The sequence below is a fragment of the Malaclemys terrapin genome, chromosome 4, assembly GCF_027887155.1.
Source record: "Malaclemys terrapin pileata isolate rMalTer1 chromosome 4, rMalTer1.hap1, whole genome shotgun sequence".
NCBI lineage: Eukaryota > Metazoa > Chordata > Testudines > Emydidae > Malaclemys > Malaclemys terrapin.
The window spans coordinates 61,918,098-61,939,814 of NC_071508.1; the positions used below are offsets into that span (position 1 = coordinate 61,918,098).

At 40.7% G+C, this 21,717-nt stretch overlaps 1 protein-coding gene across 1 annotated transcript in view; it reads left to right on the forward strand.

Moving 5' to 3' along the window:
• Positions 1 to 919: 919 nt before the first annotated feature.
• CCDC73 (coiled-coil domain containing 73) overlaps positions 920 to 21,717 on the forward strand; it is a 159,824-nt gene continuing 139,026 nt past the window's right edge. Inside the window, exons 1-3 of the mRNA XM_054026161.1 lie at positions 920 to 1,000; positions 13,924 to 14,005; positions 16,354 to 16,500. Coding sequence (XP_053882136.1) covers positions 16,369 to 16,500 — 132 coding nt within the window. The 5' untranslated portion in view covers positions 920 to 1,000; positions 13,924 to 14,005; positions 16,354 to 16,368. The remainder of the gene's footprint in view (positions 1,001 to 13,923; positions 14,006 to 16,353; positions 16,501 to 21,717) is intronic.

Here is a 21,717-nt window from a genome sequence, read left to right on the forward strand (position 1 = left end):
CACTGCTGTGCTATAGTGTAGTGGTTCCCAGTCAGGGAAGGTTTTTTTCTAGTGCTGTAGTTAGTCCCCACCTCCCTCACTAGCTAGCATTCTTCCAGGATCCCAACAGGCTGAAAACAGCAGGGGCTAGATCAGCTGAACTGTAGTGCTCAGGCTGTGTGGATTTTTCACACACCCCACTGTTGTAGCTATTCTGCTCTAAAATGTTATTAAGATGATGTTAAAAAAAATTGTGAACAGAGTTTGAGCATAGAAGTTTCTGGTTATCAGGGAATAACATACAGATTATCGAGGGTGCAAAATTTAGTTTAAGATCAGGTGGCATGAGGAATACATAATCTGCAATATCCCCGATTGGGCGTAAAATGTTGATGGGTCAAAGTACAGACATTGAGATATGAGGGTATGAAGTTCATAGAGTGTTTGTGTTCGGGTATGGAGTATAATGAGTGGATATGATGATGAGGATGGACTGACCCTCATTTGGTGAGATTTAATGTTTATGGAGTTTATGGTTCCAGTTATATTAAGCCTAAACCAGGCCTCAGCTTACAAATTCCTGTCTGATCTCCCTTCCCTATCCTTGCTATCAGTCTGGCCTAACAAGCTCCTCACATTTCTCTCTCTCACTTGCCCTGGTTTTAGTGAGAAGCCAATGGCAGCACTAGTGCAACCAGCGCAGCTGTTTGGGACTCAGGCCATAACTGAAGGGCAGATGATGCAATTTGCGGGTGGACCTTCCTTGCTGCATATTTTTTTTTTTTCTATTATTTCTAGTGATTTTACACATAAGCACAGGGAGGCACCCGGGAAATGGAGGGTGTGTGACAGCGACCAGAGCCCCAGAAACCAGCCTCCTTCGAAGGCTGAATACGGCTCTGCAAACCCTCAGCCGAGGCCCGTACCCAGCTGCCCTTCTCGGCCTCTCGGCGAGGAGGAACCGACGGTTGGAATTGGCGGGAAGGAGGCGGCTCCGCGGCGGTGGTGGCTCAGCGTGCGGGTAAATGGGGGACGATGACCCGGCCCTTCTCCTTTGGCTTTTCCCTCCTCCACCCGCCTCCCTTGTAACGTGCCCTCCCCTTCTCCACCGCCCCCCCCGCCCTGCCTCCCTCCTGTTACGCCGCGCTGGGGCGGGGGGAGGTTGTTTTTCTTCAGGGTTTCAATGCAAGCGCATGGGGTTTGTAAAGAAAAGGGGGGAGTCGAGCTGCGGGGCTGCGGCACTACGCGGGGAGCCTGCAGGAGGCGGGTGGGTGCGGGGCTCTGTTCGTTGGGTTCCCCGAGCTCGTTCCCGGAGGGAGGGCGCAGGGATGTCCGACACGCCGGCGGTGTCCGAGCGACCCGCAACTCCAGCTCTCCCCGGCTGGCGTTGCCGGGGACCGGTCTCTTCCTCGGCGGCGCCCGCCCAACCGCGGGCGGCCTCTGCCAGGTGCGCGGGTGTGTTGAGTGCCCTGATTGGTGGCAGCGGCTGTGCAAAGCGGAGAGAGAAGCCCGATGCTTTATTGGTCTAGCTGCTCTTTAAACAGCCGCTGGCCAGAGCGAGGGGTTTAAAATCCTCCCACCTGGGAATGTTGTAAAACTTACCTTCTCCACCAGACCCCCCAGCAATGAAAAGACTCCAGCTAGCAAAATAAGGGCTGCAGTTTTGTTAACCCCCCTCTGGCCTTTAACAAACCAATCCACCACCACCAGGGAGTGTGAACCTGCTTATAACACACAGGCATGTATTATTGCCTCTTCAGTCTTCCCACGCTGGGAAAGCAGTAGGGAACTGAACTTGACAAGATTACTGTTCTCAAGGAGCTTCAGAGAGCAACTTTACCCAGTTCAATCCATTTCCAGTTTCCTGTGCCATTTTGTTGTCACTCCCCCCATCCGTCCTGTAAGGTATAGTCTTTATGTGCTTAAATCCATTCAAAGTTAAAGTTTAGAATATTTACATTGCTAAAATGTGTTAATAGCTTCTTAGCATATGCACAAAGCAGTAATTGAGCCACAAACAGCAAATATGTAGAAGGCCGTTCATGCCTTTGCTTCCTGTCTTTGTGCTCTATGGTCAAGATCAGTCTCCCATACACAGATCTTGGCAGAATGACACATCTTCTGCTTCTCTTCCCCCCCCCCCCCCTTTTCCTGTCCCTGTATTTCATTCTTCTATCTATCCCTTCACTTAATCCTTTGAGTACTACTGTAATAATTTCCTTGCCATATATTAGTTTGTTGTACATTCCAGCCTAGAGGAAACATGCTACTAATAGCATTTATGATTCAAGGACACTGGCAGACAAATTGAGTGGCTTTTTTGCATTGGCTTTTAATTTCCATAGTGATCCCTGAAGCTGATTATGTATTACAATGACCACACTAATAATTGCCTCAGCTGGGAGAATAACTGGTGAGGGTAGCCAGTAGTAAAGTTTATGGTGATGTGAGATAGGAAATATACCCTCTATGCATCAATCAACGGATGATGTGCTTTGTTGCCTTTTAACATGACAGTGGATTCCAACAAAATAAAGCTATTATTGACACACAAATAATACATGCACATGTATGACGTTTTTAGTAAGAGGATAACAATTTATTGTAAAGTGAAATATCTTGTTTTTTCTTATTTGTCCCTCTTATATTGTCTCTTATATTTGTGTCCAGAGCTAAAATGTAAAAATATAGTTCTAATTTTAAAAAAAGTCTTTAAATATATTTATATTGAGAATTAGTTTTAAGAAGCTTGCTTATTGAATTTCTTACACCTCTTTTGTGTTTTCTCTGAATCCTTAGTTAATGGGTTTTGCATTATATTGTACCTTTAGGGTGATATTTCTTAGAAAATATTTCACTGAATCTGTAATAGCAGGAGCAAATTGATTCCTTAGTGAGATTGGCATATGAGAAGTTCTTTCTGCAGCACATCAAAATTTGTATTAGAGGCTAAGAAAGAATGATGCTTCAGTAGCAAATTATGCTTCCTCTGATTAATAAGACTAAGGATACATGTTTAGTGATGTATCAAAAAGGTTATATACACAAATTAAGTTTGTAATAACTTCAGCTGTTTGTGTAACTACCTGTGCACTGATTTGAACATTTACTACCAGTGTGAAAGATTCCATAGTGTTCAGATTATTTTAGGGCTTGAGAATATGAACCAGAATCTAGTTGCATTCCTGCCACTTTGTGTCACTTAGAGCAGCTTTTTTTACACTGCTAACTTGAGTCAGGACTCAAGGTGGCATAGATCCACCCTTAGAATCTGGGAGCTGTAACCTGTTTGTTACAGTTCATCTCTCTCCTTCCCTCAGTGTTATGAGTAGGTATCAATTGATCTCAAGTCAATGGAAGCTGCTAGGTGACCAGTACTTCTGAAAATTAGCCACTTTATTTGTGTGCCTAAATATGCATATAGGAGCCTAACACTAGGTACCCTTTCTGAAAATCTTGGCTCCTTTATTTGTTTCTATGTTTTGGGCTAAAGTTTGGGCTTTTCAGAATTCAAAACAGTCTTCCTAATTTCAATTTGTTGATTTCTTGCCATAGTTCCTTTATTTTTATTTATTTTGCCTAAATTGGTCTGGATCTGCATTTTGGAACCATACCTGTTGGCTAGAAAAACCGCTTGAACTTTGTCATTTAACTATACTGTTTTTTTTCCCCTTGCCTTTCTGCTTCTTTTATTTTTTTAAGGTATATTATGGTATACATAAGTAGCTTCCATGCTGAATTTAAGGATTTTAATGATCTAATTTTTTACTTTATGGTCTTCTTGAGTTGCTCCTCTTTTCAAAGTTTAATGTCAGTGTTAGATTGCAGCATGATGCCTTTTGTTGAGAATATTAAACTTAATTATATTGTGATCACTGTTGTTTACTGGCTGAATCATAGTTATTCATTGTTCTAAGTCCCAAGTATTACATAGGGTTAAGTCAAAAGTAGCCTCTAGCTTTGTGTCCTGTGCCAAGGAACAATCTTTTAAGGTTACATACAGCATGGGTAGAGGAGCTTTGCTGGCTTCTAACTGGAGGTAGTGGCAGGGGCTAAAGCATCCACTGAGGAACATAATGGCCAAATTATATTTGATAGCCAGCACTGAAAGTCTGAGCCACAGGAATATGGATTGGTCAGTGATGCAAAATCATCAGCAAACAGGTTGGGGTAAGAAGGCTGCTGGCCATGTGGGGAAATTTTTTATAAATTGGGTCTTGGGGGTTTAACAATTTAGAAATTTGGATTCTGTGTGAAAATAGAAACTGGAGGTCTGATTCTCCACTGCTTTACTCTCATCTATAGCTTTGCCCGCAAACAAGTGCCAAGTGGATGTAAAACAATATCAAATAAAAATAGTATAATTTTACATCCAAAATGAACTCATTTTGCACAGGGTGTAAGTGACAGCACAAGGTGCAAATCAGGCCCCAAGCCTGTCCTAATAACAGAGGATCCAGTCATTCCCTTCATGTACTTAAGTCTGCATCTAGTGCTACTTTTGTGCCACTAAATCTCCTTTCCCTGATGGGAAAACAAGTTGGAGAGTCTGTGAGGTTGCCCTCGATTGCTTCTGACCCCATAGTTGTCTCCCAAAAAGTATTTCCAGATAGGGTAAATATGGCTTAGAGTTCCTAATTAGAACTACAGCAAAGCAGCATCGTTTAGTATGGTGTCAACTAGGTGGCAGTATAGTGTATGAAACAAACACTAAAAGCTTTGGTATCATTGTTTGGGCAAAAAACAAGTAGATGTAATTTGATCAGGTTTCTGTAAAAAGATCTCAGTAGATGTTTCTAGTTCTATAAAATGTGGGTAGAAGTTAGGGGAGGATTAAATCATCTCACATCAATAAGTTATGGGTCCCATATACAATTTTAAAATTTTGATAAAACTAAGATAGTCTTATATTTCTATTTTTTGTTCTGAAATGGGTTAAATAGGATTGTGAAAAATTTAATGAAATTATTTTATGTATGCTTGAAAAGGCCCTTCCCAAGTTGTAATTCTGTTCCTACCATATTTGTGACCTTTAGATACACTACATTATATTAAAGGAAAATTAGTGTTTCTGGAGTTATTTTGAGGGTATTGTAAATACATTTTGGTGTTCAGTAGATCTATGAAATTTGCTTATGTGGTAGAAAAAAATTAGGAGAATTTAAATTAATCATTTGGATTTCTAGGTTAACTAGCTTTCAAAAGATTTCACAAGAAGTTGAACTATTAAAGAGAACTTCTTGCAGAGGAAGAGAGGTGGTCTCTCAGGTAGGCAGTTGAAAGCCATTATATGTTCTTGTACCGGAGCATGAGGATGTGTATGGTGCAGGTGTGGACCTGCAGGCTCTGCTGACAAAAACCTCTAATCAAAAGCACATAGGAGTGCATGCATCTTTATGTGAAGTACCCATAGAGAAAAAGCATCTGAAGAACTCCAGTTCCTGTACATATATGTAACCTCTCCTTACTCCCAATTATTCTCCAGGATCTCCAAGAGAGAAAAGCACAATGTCACCTCTAGGTAGCCTAGTTTATTCCTGCTCTAGACTATAAGCAAATCAGCAACACTTCATGCTCAGTAGTATCAAAGATAGCTGATAGATCTAATATTAGCGTGTGCACTTGTGATGTATCAGTGCCATAGCCAGATAAACCAGATCACCAAAAATATCTCAAATCTCCTTGACTAACAATTGAGAGTTGTCTTGCCACTACCTTCTCACTAATAGAATCAGGACTGTAATTGACCAGATTGTCAGCATCAAGAGATGGTTTCTTGACCATCGTAGCACACACTTCCTTAAAGCATTTGTCATTTTGCCCTCCTAAAAGGAGATTTTGACCATCCCTACCAGCAAAGGAAGTAGCACTTCTCCTTGCCCTTTACTATAGCCTTTTACAGCCAGGAAGACCTTGGTTGAAAGCACAGGTTGTGGGATGAAGATTGCTTAATTATCTGTGAGAGATGAAGCAATATGCAAGACAGCTGGAGTGCCAATGGCAGAAATCCTGAACTGAAGATGGTAAACTGCAACAAAGATTTCTTAAGTTCTCATAGTGTGGCTCTACAGGACGTAAAGAAGTTGTTTCTTGCCTCTACCATAGCACCTGCAAAACCTGAAACAGTAGATTTATTCAATATACTGGATATCCTATTAAATCTGTTTTATCCCAGGAGCAGACCTAAGTACCTTCTCTTATGTCTTGTTTTGCAAAGAAAATTGATCAGATTCAGACTGAGCTGTCCATGTCTAGGGTAACTGAGCAGGATCTTGAGGGGATGCCGGCTAGGTCATCTGTGCTCAAGTTTATGCTCTTGGTGCTCACTTAAATTCTGGATGTACCGAAAGATCTCATCTAGCCACCCCCATCCTTGGCTTAGGGGAAAGGAAGGGGCAGAGTGAAGGATGGAGGCAGGGTGTGTTAGAGCTGAGCTCTGCTATGCCTGATTCTGTACTGGTGCAGAAAAATGTAAGGAAGGGGAAATTTAGTATTTGTTAATTTCCTCTCTTAAAGTTATTTTACAATAGTCTGGATCTGTCTCCTGTAGTTTAATACATTATACAGCATTCTCGTAATTTTAAAAAATAAATTAAAAATCAGTCATACATGTATCTGTCCCTTTGGATAATTCTAAATAGTTAAATTCTTATTACAGTTATTGTATTAGGGCATTTTACAAGATCACTGCTCTCTGAGGATATTATGGTTGCCAGCTTCATATAAGTGGGAGAGTGACATAATCAAAAGGTCTCCATCATCTGGCAGGGAGAAGTGTAACCTCAACATCTGCACTTGTATAGAAGAATCTGAAAAAAAAAATTGACAAATTTTAAATTTCTCTTTTAGCCTTAGTTGCAACTTACTAGTTAAGACTGGGTTCACTTTTTCACTTGTAGCAGAGATTCAACCTTTTGTTTTGTATGAAGAAGACAGTATATCTTCCCCATATTTACAGTATGCAATCTGCTAGTAAACACTGAGTTTTCTGAGATTTTCTAGTAAATGCATTACTTAGTTTGTTAAAATTAATTTTAGATAGGCCTTTTATGAAAGTTTACTTCGAGGCTTATGATTCACTGGTCCCCTCCAGTAAATTCAGGGCATATCTACACTACAGACTTAAGTTGGCATCTAGCCACCGCAGTAATAAAGTCAGTAGTGCTTGTCCATGCTACACTAAAACACTAAAATGCTCTGACAGTCAAGAAGTGAGTGGCGATCGTTCTGTGGAAGCTTGCAATGCCAGACTGCTACTGGCCAGGGGGAATCAATTTGGAGTTGGTAAATCCCATCTTGGGGGATGTTCTGATCCAAGTATGCAGGGCCATTAATCACATTATATTTTGCTAAGAAGGGTTGTGACTCCAGGCAATGTGCAGGAGATACTGGATGGTTTTGCCACAATGGGGTTCCCTAACTGTGCTGGGACAATAAATGGCATGCATATCCCTATGGCACCAGACCACCTTGCCAAAGAGTACACCTCTACCCTGATATAACACGACCCGATATAACAGGAATTCAGATATAACGTGGTAAAGCAGTGCTCCGGGGGCGGGGGGCTGCGCACTCTGGCGGATCAAAGCAAGTTCGATATAATGTGGTTTCACCTATATCGTGGTAAGATTTTTTGGCTCTCGAGGACAGCGTTATATCGAGGTAGAGGTGTAAATAAACAGGGATACTTTTCAATGGTGTTACAAGCACTGGTGGATCTGTTTTACCAAGCACTTGGGGCTGTTTTACTGAGATCAACATGGGATGATCAGGGAAGGTGCATGTAATGTGCATCTTTAAGAACATAAGTCTGTTCAGAAAGCTGCAAGCAGGAACTTCCTTTCCGGAACGCTTATGAAGCCATACACCAGACATCTGGACAGCAGCAAGGATCGGTTCAACAATAGGCTCAGCAAGTGCAGAATGGTGGTGGAATGTGCCGTTGGCTGTGTAAAGGGTCACTGGCGCAGTTTGCTTACTAGGTTATAGCACTATCCCCATGGTTATAACTGCCTGCTGTGTGCTTCATGATATCTGTGAGGCAAAGGGAGAGAAGTTTTCACATAATTGATTCAGCTTGCACAGAAGTGTCATAAAAAGCCATACAGGGCATAACCAAAGGTATCTGAGTTTCTTGTATAAAAATGTTACTATAATATTTAAAAAAAGCAGAAGTTTTTCAGACAAATTTATTAAGTTTTCACAGGAGAGGGGTATGGAGGATGTCTCCTAATTTTGAGCAGCCAGATAGTAGGGCTATAAGAAGAGCTCAGCATGGAGTACTGTGTTTCAGGGAGGCTTTAAAAACCTGTTTCAGTAATGTAATGTGCGCTGCTTCTCTGTATTGTGCCTTTCCATAGTGTGAACCTTGGTGTGAGTTCTGGGTTTTTGTCTCCAGCACATCCCCTCTGTTGCCTCCGTTTCCCGGTCCCTCCCCTTCCACCCATTTTAAATTAATAAAGATGATTTCATTCTCAAGACATGGGCTTTTATTGCATAAATATACTGAAACTTAAAGATCACAAAAAGAATTTAACTTTGGAAACCTGACAGAATAAAACTGGGAGAGGAAAAACACATTCATCTTGTCTCTAAAAGCACAGTGGCTTTGTCTGTCACATCATTGTGTGACTTTTATTCTTAGGACTGTGCCCCAGGGTTGAGTGGAAGGGATATTGCATTTCCCACCAATGCCTCTTGGAATGAGAGGGAGAAGGGGAATACAGCGATGTTGGAATGTTGTGCTGCAGAGGGAGTATAGCCTCAAGGTGTTTCTCCTGAAGGTCAACCAGATGCCTCAACATGTCTGTCTGTTCCTTCAGAATCCCCAGAATCTGCTTCATGCCACGCTCATTCTCCTGGTTGCAATGTCCATGTCCAGTTTTTCAGAGAGAGAAATGCTCCATGCTCTCTGCACAGTGTCTGCTGTCCCAGAGGTGTTCATAATTTTGTGAAACGTCATCACGCATTCTCTTTCCCCTTTGTCTCGTCTGGGAGAGCCTCTCCACTGGTATGGAAGAAGAGCTGAAGACTACACTTTCAGCTGTAAGCCATGGAAAGCACAAAGCAACCATTTTCAATGCAAACCTAGGGTCTAGTACAGAGTTTCTGTATTAAAATAACTCCCCTTATTTCATGGATGTTAAGGCAGAACATTTTGATTTAAACAAGGTATTTATTGAACCAGTTTGCTGTCCCAGCCATGGTGAGTATGGCTCTGATGCATGAGTGCCGGACCGTCACATGTATGTGTGTGTGAGTGTGCACGCATGTGCGTGCAGTGGCGAGTGGGCACCACAACATTTCTCTTCCCGCTTTCCCCCCCATTTCCCCTGGTGCTGCTGTTGCTAGCCGTCGCCAGAGGCTTGAAGTTACTAAGGTCAATGCTGGCCCCTGCCACCCAAACTACAGCCATGTTTTGGAAACCTTGGGTGAAGGGGCGTGAAATCCTGAAGGGGGAGAGCACATGCAGTATTGTTTGTGGGCTAAGCAGTTGAAATGAAAACTACCACTGCCTTCCCTAGGTGACCCTAGCTGATGTCACTCTCCTGAGGGTAACCAAGGTGGCAAGGAACAGATGCCACAAGACCTATAGACTCTTTGCTTACCTTGCCCCGTCCAAGGGCTGCAGCCTGCTTGCTGTTTCACCCTGCTCAGGGGGCTAATTCCCCAAGTGCCCCCATTGGTGATGGACTCAATATTTTCCACAGTCATAGCTGTAACACAAGAATGGGGTAGCCATGTGCCTATGGGCAACCCTGGGATTGGAAGCTATTTGTTTGGAGCAGGTTCATCTGGGAAAACTTTCCCCCTTAACATCTTTACTTCTTTATTTCAGTTAGAGCAGGATTGGTTGCTAAACCTGCACGCACTTCACCGGGATATAACTTTTTTACAAGCATTTTTCATTAAAACATCCAGTTTCCTTAGGGCAAATGCCTTACATATTTTTTCTCAGTGAGCACATACTCACCTGCAACCAAATAAATGTGCATAATTATGTATGAAGAGGTACTACACATTTAATAATTGATTCAGCTTGCACAGAAGTGTCATAAAAAGCCATACAGGGCATAACCAAAGGTATCTGAGTTTCTTGTATAAAAATGTTACTGTAATATTTAAAAAAAAGCAGAAGTTTTTCAGACAAATTTGTTAAGTTTAAAAAATAAATTTGTACTGTTAAATCATTATTTCTTTTAAAATATACTTTGATCAATTGTAGTGTTCAGAAGTTTTATCTAATATCAAAACCTACCAGTTGTTGTTGTGGTAAAATGATAGTGTGAAATTAATGCTGTTATACTATAACAATAAGGACGTGACTCATGTATTTTATGTACACATGCATTCAAGTGTAGTGACAAATGGCTTCATGCTGTGTGATTAAATGCATATTAGCGTTTGCCCTAGGCATTTGATTATTACCATCTTTACTTCATTACATTACCACACTGTATGGCCATATAATTTATAAGATAATACAGACATCACTTTGTTGCTGATAGGAATTATTCTGTTTTATGGATGGTGTCCTTTAATTTTGCCTTTCATGGATTATAAAATTGGTTAATATCTGCTGAAGTGAATCACTGGAGAAGCAAATAAAGATGTTGGCCTCCGGTCACAGTGTCATTTGTGATACTGGCAAAATCTTACAGGCTCATTTATCCCTGTACATGATTGATAACACTATGGGTTAAATGGAGAAAGCTTTGCTTCCATTAAAGGATCATCATGAATGAAGACCTCCCACTTAAAAGTCAGGCATGATGAGAAGACAAGAGACTATCTACAGGTCAAATTAAATAACTTAAATAATTTAAGTGGAATGACAGTGTAATTTGTCCATTCTGTGTTATTACCCTGACCCCTATCAGGCTCATAGGCTAACTTACTTTCTAGTGTAGTGTATTTAAGATGTAATTTTTAATAAATGTTCAGATATAAAAACCTTTATGGCACTTAAAAGTGTGTTTTAATAAATAGATTTAATAATGTGTTTTTAAAAAACTTCATTTTATCATGTTATTTGTTAAACATAAAAAAATAATAGAAAAGCAAGTGCAGTGACTGCTTCAAAGTGGGGATTTTAATAATTTTTTAATAATTTTTTATTTTTTTCATATTTAGAATGTTGTCGTCTTAAAGATGCACATTGTAAACTTTTTAAATGTTTTTTTACACCAATTCTGACAAACATGTTTGTGGCCAAGAATAGAAGGAGCGTACATTTCTTTAGGGACATTTTTTGTTGCACAAGAAACAATTTCTGTATTATCATACTAACCAACACGCAGTATTGTTTATCTTGTGGTTTTTATGGCTTCTAAACAGTTGTATTAATTTGAAATGTTTATAGTAGACATTTAATCTGTCATTCCAGAATACATCTGATGTTTTTAAATCTTTGAAACATGTTTTAGTAATTTAATATAATATGAAATTATTAATTTAAACTTCATCAGATGTCTTCTGTCACTATATTTGCATGCTTTTCTTTTTGCTGCACATCATCTAGTCAAACAAATTATAGAGCAAATGGTCAAGTTCTCGTATATTCCTCTGACTGGTGCGGAGGGTCACACAAGTATCACACTCAGCCGGGAGAGGGAGTAGGGTATAGCATGCATCATACCTTTGCAGTTTCCAGTGGTTTGTTATGGAGCATTTTGTGGCAGTCTCAAAGGAGGCTTGCCTGACCTCCCAGTTGCAAAATGAGTGCAGATTATACATAAGAAATTGGTACTTCACAACGGAGGGATGAGTGAAATCTTTGAGCTTCCACTCAGAAAAGCTTTTATTTTGACTCACTGACTTCGGGATGTGAAGTTTTGCTTGTCAAGTGCCCTTGCTGGGATCAGTTGGGATCAATTGGCAAGTGGATGCCTCAGTTCCATTTTCTTCCATCCCTTAAAAATGATAAAGTTGATTTAAAAAAAAAATTGCTGACAAAATAATTCCCAAAACTGCTTTTTTGATGAACAAGGAATTGGACTCTATCCTACATAGACTAACACATATAACTTTTGCCCATTGAATTCAGTGAGGCTACTTGCATGATTACTTACATGCATCAGCCTTTGCAGGATTGGGCCCTAAATTAGTCCATCACTTTCTTTGTGTACAGAATTTTTCCACAAGAATTAATTTTTCTCTAAACATACCACACACAAGATTCTCCTATTTGGATTATCATCCTTGTGTCTGAAGCTGGTGGAATTCCAAAGCTCAGAATCTACAAAGGGACTTAGATGTTGCAACACTCAGTGTTTCAGTGCCTAGGCATCCTGCTGCCTAGTGGAATCCTCAGGCCTGAGATAGGCACCCAGGTTCCCCATATAATGCATGGGAGGATAGTTAGTGGCCTAAGATAGGTGCCCTTAGAGGGGAGCAGGTTGTTTGGGGATGCAATCTAAGCTAGCCAGGAGCAAAATGCAGAGGAAAGCAGTGGGGCTTAGATTCATAAAGATACTTAGGTGGCTAACTTCCATTGATTTGGGCTTCTATGCTCCTGTCTCTCCAAGGGACTCAGAGCCACGAACTCTCTCCCTCACCTCTTTTTTGGGGAAAACCAGAGAGAGATACCCCTTCCCCTCCATTATGCCCAATAGTTAAGGCACTTTGTTGTGAGGTTGGAGACCTGGGTTCCAGTCCCTGCTCAAAATCATGCAGAGCAGGGATTGGAATCTGGGTCTCCCACCTCCCAGGAGAATGCCCTAACCACCAGGCTGTTGGGTATTCTGTGGGTGTCTTTCTCTCATTCTCTTTTGGTGGAGTTGTTCCAATTTGTATAAATGATTAAATCTTCATTAGAATAGGAAATGTCTGAACCACCAGGCTGTAGAGTCAGTCTGTCCATCTGGTCCAATGCATATTTAATTATTTATACAAAGTGGAACAGCTTCAACAGGAGAGATCGAGAGAGACCCACCCTAGAATATCCAATAGACCTGAACCCAGGTCTTCACCTCCCAAGAGGTTAGGGCACTCTTCTAGGAGATGGGGAAACCTGGGTTCAAGTCCCTGTGTCAAATCAGGCAAAGTAGGAGTTTGAATCTGGGACACACACATGTAAAATTCCCCTCTTTGGAGGTCTGGTCTAGTAGGCATGCTTTGAGAAAGCCTGAGTAGGGCTTGATCCAGTAGGCAATGGGTGAAATGCCTAGTTTAAAAATCCTGCAGGGACTTAAATGTGAGCTTGGGCTCCAACTTCCAAGCAATTTGTTAAGCTGGGGGTGGTGCCAGGATTTAAGTGGCTTTGCACTTAATATTCATAGGGAATATTTAGGCATCTACTGGGTTAGGTGGCAGCTAAGCAGTAGTTTTGGGAAAGTCAGTAGACATTAGGTGCCTACAGAGGTAGTTATGTACCTAAGTACTTTTGTGGATCTAGCCCAAAGAGTTAGCCCTATGTGACTGGTATTGGCACTGGAGCATGTACCAGGTCTCCTCATTTTACTTTATAGTCACAAAATCTTGTCTTAAATCAGGGCATAGCACGATTAAAGATAGAAAACTATTGAGTCCATCTACTATGACATGAGAGTAGGGTCTTTATTAGTTATGTAACTGTTGATTACCTCCCTAACACTAAAAACTCTAGAAAGTTGTATTCCTTGTACTGCTTTATATTTTTGTGGTGTACCCCTGAAATCTGGGGTCATTTCAAGTAATGAAGGAAAGAAAGAAATTTGCATCTGTTATTGGGAGGGCTGATTGTGCAGTTTTGGATTCAGTAGGAGTTTTGACTAAATAAGGATTGGTCTGTCCTGAATTCTAGTGCTAGTTTTTTTTAATTAAGCCTGTATTCTGTGTGCAAAAATGAATGTGTAACTGTGTAAATGAAAGCGCAGAGTTTGATTAATAGCACAATATGTGTTTGCACATTCAAACAGCCACTTGATGGTGGTACTTAATGTGGATACATTTTTTTACACACAGATTCTGAAGGCAGATTTCAGCTTCTACTCTTGGAAAATTTGGTCCTTTAATTCTACATATATTTTGTTAATGGTGTGAAAACGTAAGTACTTTGAAAAATTATTGATAATTTATTATTAAGTGCTGACTGTATTCTTGGTGCTGTGTAAGACAGAAGACAATACTGGGCCTAATTCTCCTCTCCCTCCGCCCCTGTGTAACTTCAGTGAGTTCATTAGGGCATGGCTACACTTGCAGATATAGAGCGCTGTGAGTTAAACCAGCCTTCGGAGAGTGCAGTAGGGAAAGCGCTTGCAGCGGCATTGGGAACGGTGCATTATGGGCAGCTATCCCAGCATGCAAATGACTTTAACATGCTTTTCAAATGGGGGGTGTGGGGTGAAGTGTGATAGGGAGTGTGTTGTGTATATGTGGGGGGAGAGAGAGTGGGGCTATGGGAGGCTAAGAGCATGTCAGCATGCTGTCTTGTAAGTTCAGACAGCAGCAAACACCCCCCCCCGCCTCTCTCACACACAGCATTCCACAGCTTGCATGCCGGCTGTCAGAAATGGAGCTTTGAAAGGGCATTTCCGCATTCCTACAGGAGTTCAAAACAATGACAAGAGCGGCCACTTGACTTAAGGGGATTATGGGATGTTTCCGGAGGCCGATCAGAGTGCAGTAACCCAACACCTCGTTCACACTGACGCCCGTGCGTTGTAGCCAAGGCTCAGAAAAACGTTATTCCTCTCGCCGAGGTGGAGTATCAGCAGCGCTGTAACCGTGGAGACAGAGCACTCTACGTGCCTTGCCAGTGTGGATGGGGAGTGAGTTAGGGCGCCCGGGGCTCCTTTATTGCTCTGTAACTTGCAAGTGTAGCCAAACCCTTAGAATTACTCCTGGTTTGCAGTGGTGTAATTGAGAAAAGAATCACACCTACAATCCCTTCCCCAAGCAGCTCAGGGTGTGTTTATATTATGGTTTTAGCCATCAGTTAACAAGGCTTTAGGCACTGTTTCTGGCTCATGTTTTGGCCTCATGACACAAATTGGGAATTCCCCCAGGAGGATCCCATGTTGTTGTACTCTTTCTCCCCCTCCATCCCCCCTGACCTTTGGAGTCCCAGCATAGGGAGGTGCTAAGTGTGGTCCTGGGATTAACTGGTATAGTAAGGAGGAGGTGTTGCTAGAGCACTCTGCTTTCTGGCTATTTTCGGCTGCTGATATAAAACATATCTTTCAAAAAGAAGAAAATTTTTAGAAGTGCATCCACTATATCTACAATTACTCCTGTTCCATAAATAAGGCAAAATGCTGGGTAATCTGAGGAAAGTATTATAACTCACCATTATCATCTCCACCCCAAACAGGCTGCCCCAATAGTGGCAGTAATATGAATCTGTATTGGTGTGTGAGACCAGCACTACAAACGATTCCTTGTGTGTAAGAGAGGGGAATAGTTGAGTAGATGAAATCCACTGCCAAATCAGCATAAGGAGCAGTGCTACATGTCAGCCCCTGCAGCGACTGTGTTGCCAAGTCTTGCAATTTTATAGTGAGAATTTTATATCATATTTAGTGTTTTACTTAAAGCCCTAGTTCCTGTAGTCAAATGACCATTAGAAAATCTCGGCTTTCATTTTAAAAAAATAAGTTTATTGCAGTCATGGTTGTGGGGGGGGGGGGGGGGGGGAAAGCCCCAATGTACATTTAAAAAAAATTACGATTTTTAAGCCAATGTTAAGATGATGATGATGATTGATTATTATTATTTATTTAGGCTTGAGTCATGATTTTTGAAGTCTTGGGGTTGGCAATTAAATTCTTTTTCCTAGGTTGAAATAGCAGCTGCAGCCTACCCATGTCAGTGCTGTAGGCTATTTGAGCTACCAGATGTGCATAAACATGGATCTTATGTCCCTTCCCTATTTCACACCTTATGTATGTATGTATGTATTTATTATTGAGACTCAAAGCAAAAGATAAGAGAAAAAATTATGGGATATGGTGAGATAGTGATTAAAAACATCTTTTGTCCTCTACCATCATCATACATCCTTTTATTAATAACATCTGTATTTTTAACTAATGTGTAATCATTAATGGTTTTATATTTTCTGGAAAAAAGTATTCAGTATATCTCTAACTTTTTTGGCAAATCTTTAGAAACAAATATAAAAGAAACTAGAAGCTAGCAAGATCTCAAGTTATATCATGTACCTGCTACAAGAATAAATAAGAAATCAAAATTAAATATATTAACTCTAAAATAAGCAATAAGCAAGGAATTTCATTTTTTGTCAAATTAAATATTACTGCCTAATTTCACAGTTTACAAATGGCTGTTTAAATAGCTAAATTATTATATCGTTTTCAACACTTGCAAGTTTTCAGAACGTGAAAGTCTTTAAAGGCTAAATCTTAAAAGATGATATAAATTTGTATATTGCAGATACAGAATTTAAATATGGATAGAGACTTTAAGACAACGACACCTGCTTATACTTTTCAAAGTTCTTCAGACAGACTGCTTTCTATTCAACTGTTAGATTTTAAAACAAGTTTACTAGAGGCAGTAGAAGAACTGCGTGTAAGAAGGGTATGTGTGCTAACATTATTTTGAACTCCCAATTCTTTGTGTTATTTCCAACTGTTCATTATTCATTGTAAGAATTCTTACTCATCTATAAAAGCAAATAACCCACTTTCATACAAAAGAACACTTATCCGCCAAGATTTTGTATCATAAATATCATGGAAGTTTGTAGTGTGTATATTTGGGGCATATATTAGACTTGGACAAGTTAGTTCTTATGGGTACATTGGGACAATGAATACAACTGTCACATATTTATCTATCAAAAAATACAATTGTTTACCAAATTAATAAGGCAGAAATTGTCTATAGTCAACTTTTATTTTCTATTGTGTTTTATTTTATTACCGGTATATCCTTCCATATCAAAAACCGTTTCAAGAGTGACTCGTGATGTGGAAAGCAGGCAGATATGTAGATGTACACCCATAAGTGAGTTTATCTGAGTCTTTTTTTAACAGATTGATTTATCATTTACCAGGAGGGATGTAGCTTTGACCTGCTTTTCAGTCAGTATACCGGTGCTTTCACTAAATTAAAAAAGAAAGCAAATAGATGGTTAGTATCTTTGACATACACAAATACATTTTTTTCAACCATCTCATTGGTTGTAAACATAGTCAATAAAGGACAAAGTCACACTATTACTTTAGAGACATCGTGAGCATTGCCATGCTAAGATATGAGTATTTCTTGATTTTAAAATAAAGAAATAGATGGAAATTCATCTTTAAGTATTGCAATTATGTCTTTATAATTAAAGGCTAATAGTCACACCTATTTTATTTTTCAGTTATATTGCAAAAGATTCTAGTGTACATTTGCTAATGCTTTTCTTTTTAGATTTTTCTGAACGATTTTCTTTCTGCCTTTCACAGAAGAAATATACTTTAGTTATTTAATATCTTTGTCCTGTTTGACAAAAGTGTATTATAAACATTATACAAAAAATGTTTGCATTGATAAATGTTTACCTTTGTTTTGATCTATTTTAAAAGTTACAACGGTTTTAAAAAATAATACTACATCTGTAATGGCTGCTGCACAGTATCTAAACCAGAAGCCTCCAGGCCCTTGGTGCAATTGCAGTTGTTATAAATTCACCACACCCTAATCACTACGAACTGTGGGTTTAGTCTAGGACAGAAGGAGTTTAGCCCAGTACAGCCATGTTTGCAGTAATGAAGGGACTCTGGAGAATTTTTACTGAGATAATAGATCAGAATAGCAAACTACCACTTTTCCCCATAGGGATAATATATTTTGGTCTCGTGGTAGCCTGCTGCCCGTTACACTATCAGAGTTTTAACCTCTTTATTTCATTTGGTTAGAGTCATATAACACTATGCAAAAGGTCTCTTGTAAAGTATCATTACAAAGCTTGTAATCCACTGAGTGTGGTCATCCTATTTGTGTAAACGTATCACTCTTGTATCTGAAACTAGAAATATGAAATATAACTCTGAGGGCCTATTGTAATTATGCAAAGTGTGGGCCATTAATGGTGGTTTGGAATCTTGATGGCTCCCATCAGCCAGGACAATTGACTGTGGATGGCTCTGTTTGCAGGCAGGCCTTCTTGTGAGTCAGGCTGGGAGGAATGAAGGCTTGGAGTCTCACAGGAAATGTGACCATGTCACCTGGTACTGAAATCCATCTTAAACCTGGTGCTTTTCCATTTAGAAGGGGGGAGGAGGGGCAGACCCAGAGAGACAAAGGATTCATGCCTTGTGCCAAAGCCATATAAGGGGGTGGAACAGAACAAAGGGGCCGGCAATCATGAGAAATCACCTAGCTACCACCTGAGCTGGAGCAAGGGCTGTACCAGGGGAAAGTATTGTGGCCAGACTAGGAAGGCATCCAGTCTGTGATAGAAGCTTATTGAAACATCTCTGAGGGTGAGATTTTATCTGTATTCAGTTTTCTTACTGTTTAGGTTTAGATTTGCATGTTTTATTTTATTTTGCTTGGTAATTCACTTTGTTCTGTCTGCTACTACTTGGGACCACTTAAATCCTACATTCTGTATTTAATAAAATCATTTTACTTATTAATTAACCCAGAGTATGTATTAATACCTGGGGGGGCAAACAGCTGTGCATATCTCTCTATCAGTGTTATAGGGGGCGAACAATTTATGAGTTTACCCTGTATAAGCTTTATACAGGGTAAAACGGATTTATTTGGGGTTTAGACCCCATTGGGAGTTGGGTATCTGAGTGTTAAAGACAGGAACACTTCTTAAGTTGCTTTCAGTTAAGTCTGCAGCTTTGGGGCACGTGGTTCAGACCCTGGGTCTGTGTTGGAGCAGACTGGCATGTCTGGCTCAAGAAGACAGGGTGCTGGAGTCCCAAGCTGGCAGAGAAATTAGGGGCAGAAGTAGTCTTAGCAGCCCCAGGAGGGTTTCTCTGACCCAATCCATCACACACAGTTCTTTCCTTGCTCTGAGAGAAGAGTGAGTTACTTCACCTTTTTCATGAAGTAATTTACTCCCTACTGTGCAGCTGACCAGTGAGTAGGAGAGATGAGGCTGAGCCAGAGCAGAGGTCTTCAAACTGGGGGGCATGCAGAAATATATTCAGGGTGGGGAGAGAAGCTTTAGGGGAAAAAAAACTTATTGTGCACATTCAGAGCTGGGTGGCTGGAAAGTGGCGGCTACTGGCCAGGCACCCCCACCAGCAACAGCGGAGAAGTAAGGGTGGTAATACCATATCTGTCGGCAGTGCTGGCAGCGGTGCTGCCTTCAAAGCTGGGTGGCCAGAGAGCAGCGGCTACTGGTTGGGTGCCCAAGGGAGGAGTATAAACCACTACAGACACAAAGAAGGGGGGCATGATCGAATAAGTTTGAGGACCATTGACCAAGAGGGATTCCCATTTCCTGCCCATCTCTGCCCCCACTTTGCTGAGTTGTTCCCTAGGAACAGGATTGGGCAGGTAGCTTATCTACCTTTCTCACATGTATCACAAAAGTAATCTTTTTCCTTACCATATTTAGAAAATTTTACATATTAAAAGAACATGAAGGTGGCAAAGTGAAACTCAAAATTTAGGAATTCCAACAATCAAGGTTGCCCACAGAGCTTTACTTTGGTTCCCTTGTGCCTGTATATTATGATACAATCTTTAATTACATGATCACATACTATTTTTTCCACAGGGCCTCTTTTAACCTTTTTTAATGTAATCTCCTAATAAATAATAAAAACAAAACTGAAAGAACCCCCTCATAAATTCTGTCATGTGGAACCATGTCAACCTGTAAATTTGGTCAACCGGGTTTGAACCTTTATATCCACAACAGAGAACCCTATCGCTTGAAGTAATAGAATAACTGGTAGCAGGCACTAGAGGGGGATGAGCTATACACTTTGCCAGTGGATTTCACAGCTTGTGCGCTGATATCCAAGGAATGTAGAGACAGGGCTCCTGGGATCAATTATAAGTTCTGGAGGGGAGTGTGTTCTAATGGCTATAGACTCCTCTGCTCCAGTCTGTCTCTGCCCCCTTCTGTTCTGTTCCTATTCATCCCCTCCCAAATGCTCTAGCTCCTTTCCTCGTCCTCCTCCTGTACCTATAGACCCTCCAGCCCCATCTCCTCCTTTTGCTGTTATCCACTCTTCCAGTGGCTCCTGTTCTCCTCCCCTACCTCTGTCCCCTTCTGCTTCCCTCCATCCTTTAGCTCTTCCTGCTTCTCTTTTGTTACTTCCTACCCTCTGGCTCCTGCAGCATTCTACCTTCCCTCCACTCAGCAGTGAATGTAGCTTCCCAGTTCAATGGGTGCACTATACTAAACTCTTCTTGGACATGATTTTGGGTTGTAGTCAAGGGACCACCAACCACCCATAGCAGCACCTTCCACCCTGGCACTGCAACCCTAATCCAGATCCAGTGTGGAGGAAAGGCCCAGGAGGTGAGGGTCTGGAGACTGAGCAGCAACTCCTGTCCCACAGGGTTGGGGCTGGCTCCTCGCTCTGACCATTGTGATGTGTGGCACATGTAGTCGAAGTCCCACTCAAGTTTGGCACTTTGGTTTCATGATTTCTGTAAGTGCAAATGAACCCACACTAAAGCCACCCCTGCCTCAGGCTGCTTCCTCTTATTATTACTCCAGGTTTCCCGGGTGCCAGCAGCAGGAACATTGAGAAACCATTTCCCTGCTTTCATTTCCTGTGCCCATACTGTGACAGCCCCTAGCTGCTAGGAAGATTAATTGTAGGGGAAATCTTTCTCTGCCCCTGGAGCTCTGATATGGAGCATGCTTGGAACAGACAAAATCTTAGTAGAGTTAGCTGCCAACCTTTAACACATCTGTATTGAACATGTGCAAATTGAGATTTTTGAGAGGCTTATAACTTGGCCAAATTTCAGTTAATTTTTACATGAACAGCAAAAGGCAGATCCGTGTCACCAGCATGACATCCCCTGTGTCAAATTTCAAGCCCTTGCTCCAAAGCATGGAGGTGCAAACTGTATTTTTCCCTAAATTGGTCTCAGAAATAGTGGAACTATTTAGCTGAAACTTAAAAAAAAAAAAAAAAAAAAAAAAGACTGAGACCAACGTTGTGTAAAGTTTTAGTTTGATCAATTAAAGTTTGTCAAAGCTATAAACAAGTGAAATCAGGGTCTTTCAATGGAGAGTGTTAGGCAACCCTAACTGTTGGTGATGCTACCAGCTTTGCCTATAATAATTTGTACTGTATATGTTTTGCTATCATTCCCTTTTCACATTGCTTTGGTGATTATTTTCTGAATATAATAATGATTTCAGTCTCCACTTCTTCCTTCCACCTTTATGCTGCCATTTTAAAAAAATACTTTACTTCTTCTGTTAACTTATTTTCACCCTCATTAGTAAGTCAGAAAGGCTGGATTCCCCTTTCCATCATCCCTAACTTTTCCACTTGATTTATTGAACACTGGCATAAATATATGGTTCCTGAATCTTAAGAACCCTCATCATTTCTTTAGAATCAGTGATAGGGAGAGGCAACTGGATGTAGCTTTCTCCTTAGTAAGTGTTTAAGTTTATAGCTGCTCTCTGTTGCTAGTTAATTCATGGATAGCAAGGATGAAATCTTCTGTGTGCCTTCTTAAGTGTACTAAAAAAATTAGGAAACACTTCCATTATGCAGACAGAATAATAATTTTCATATGCAATTTATCATTTGCATGTGCAATTAATGTTCTGCATTAAAAATACAGGGTTTTGTGCCTGCAAAA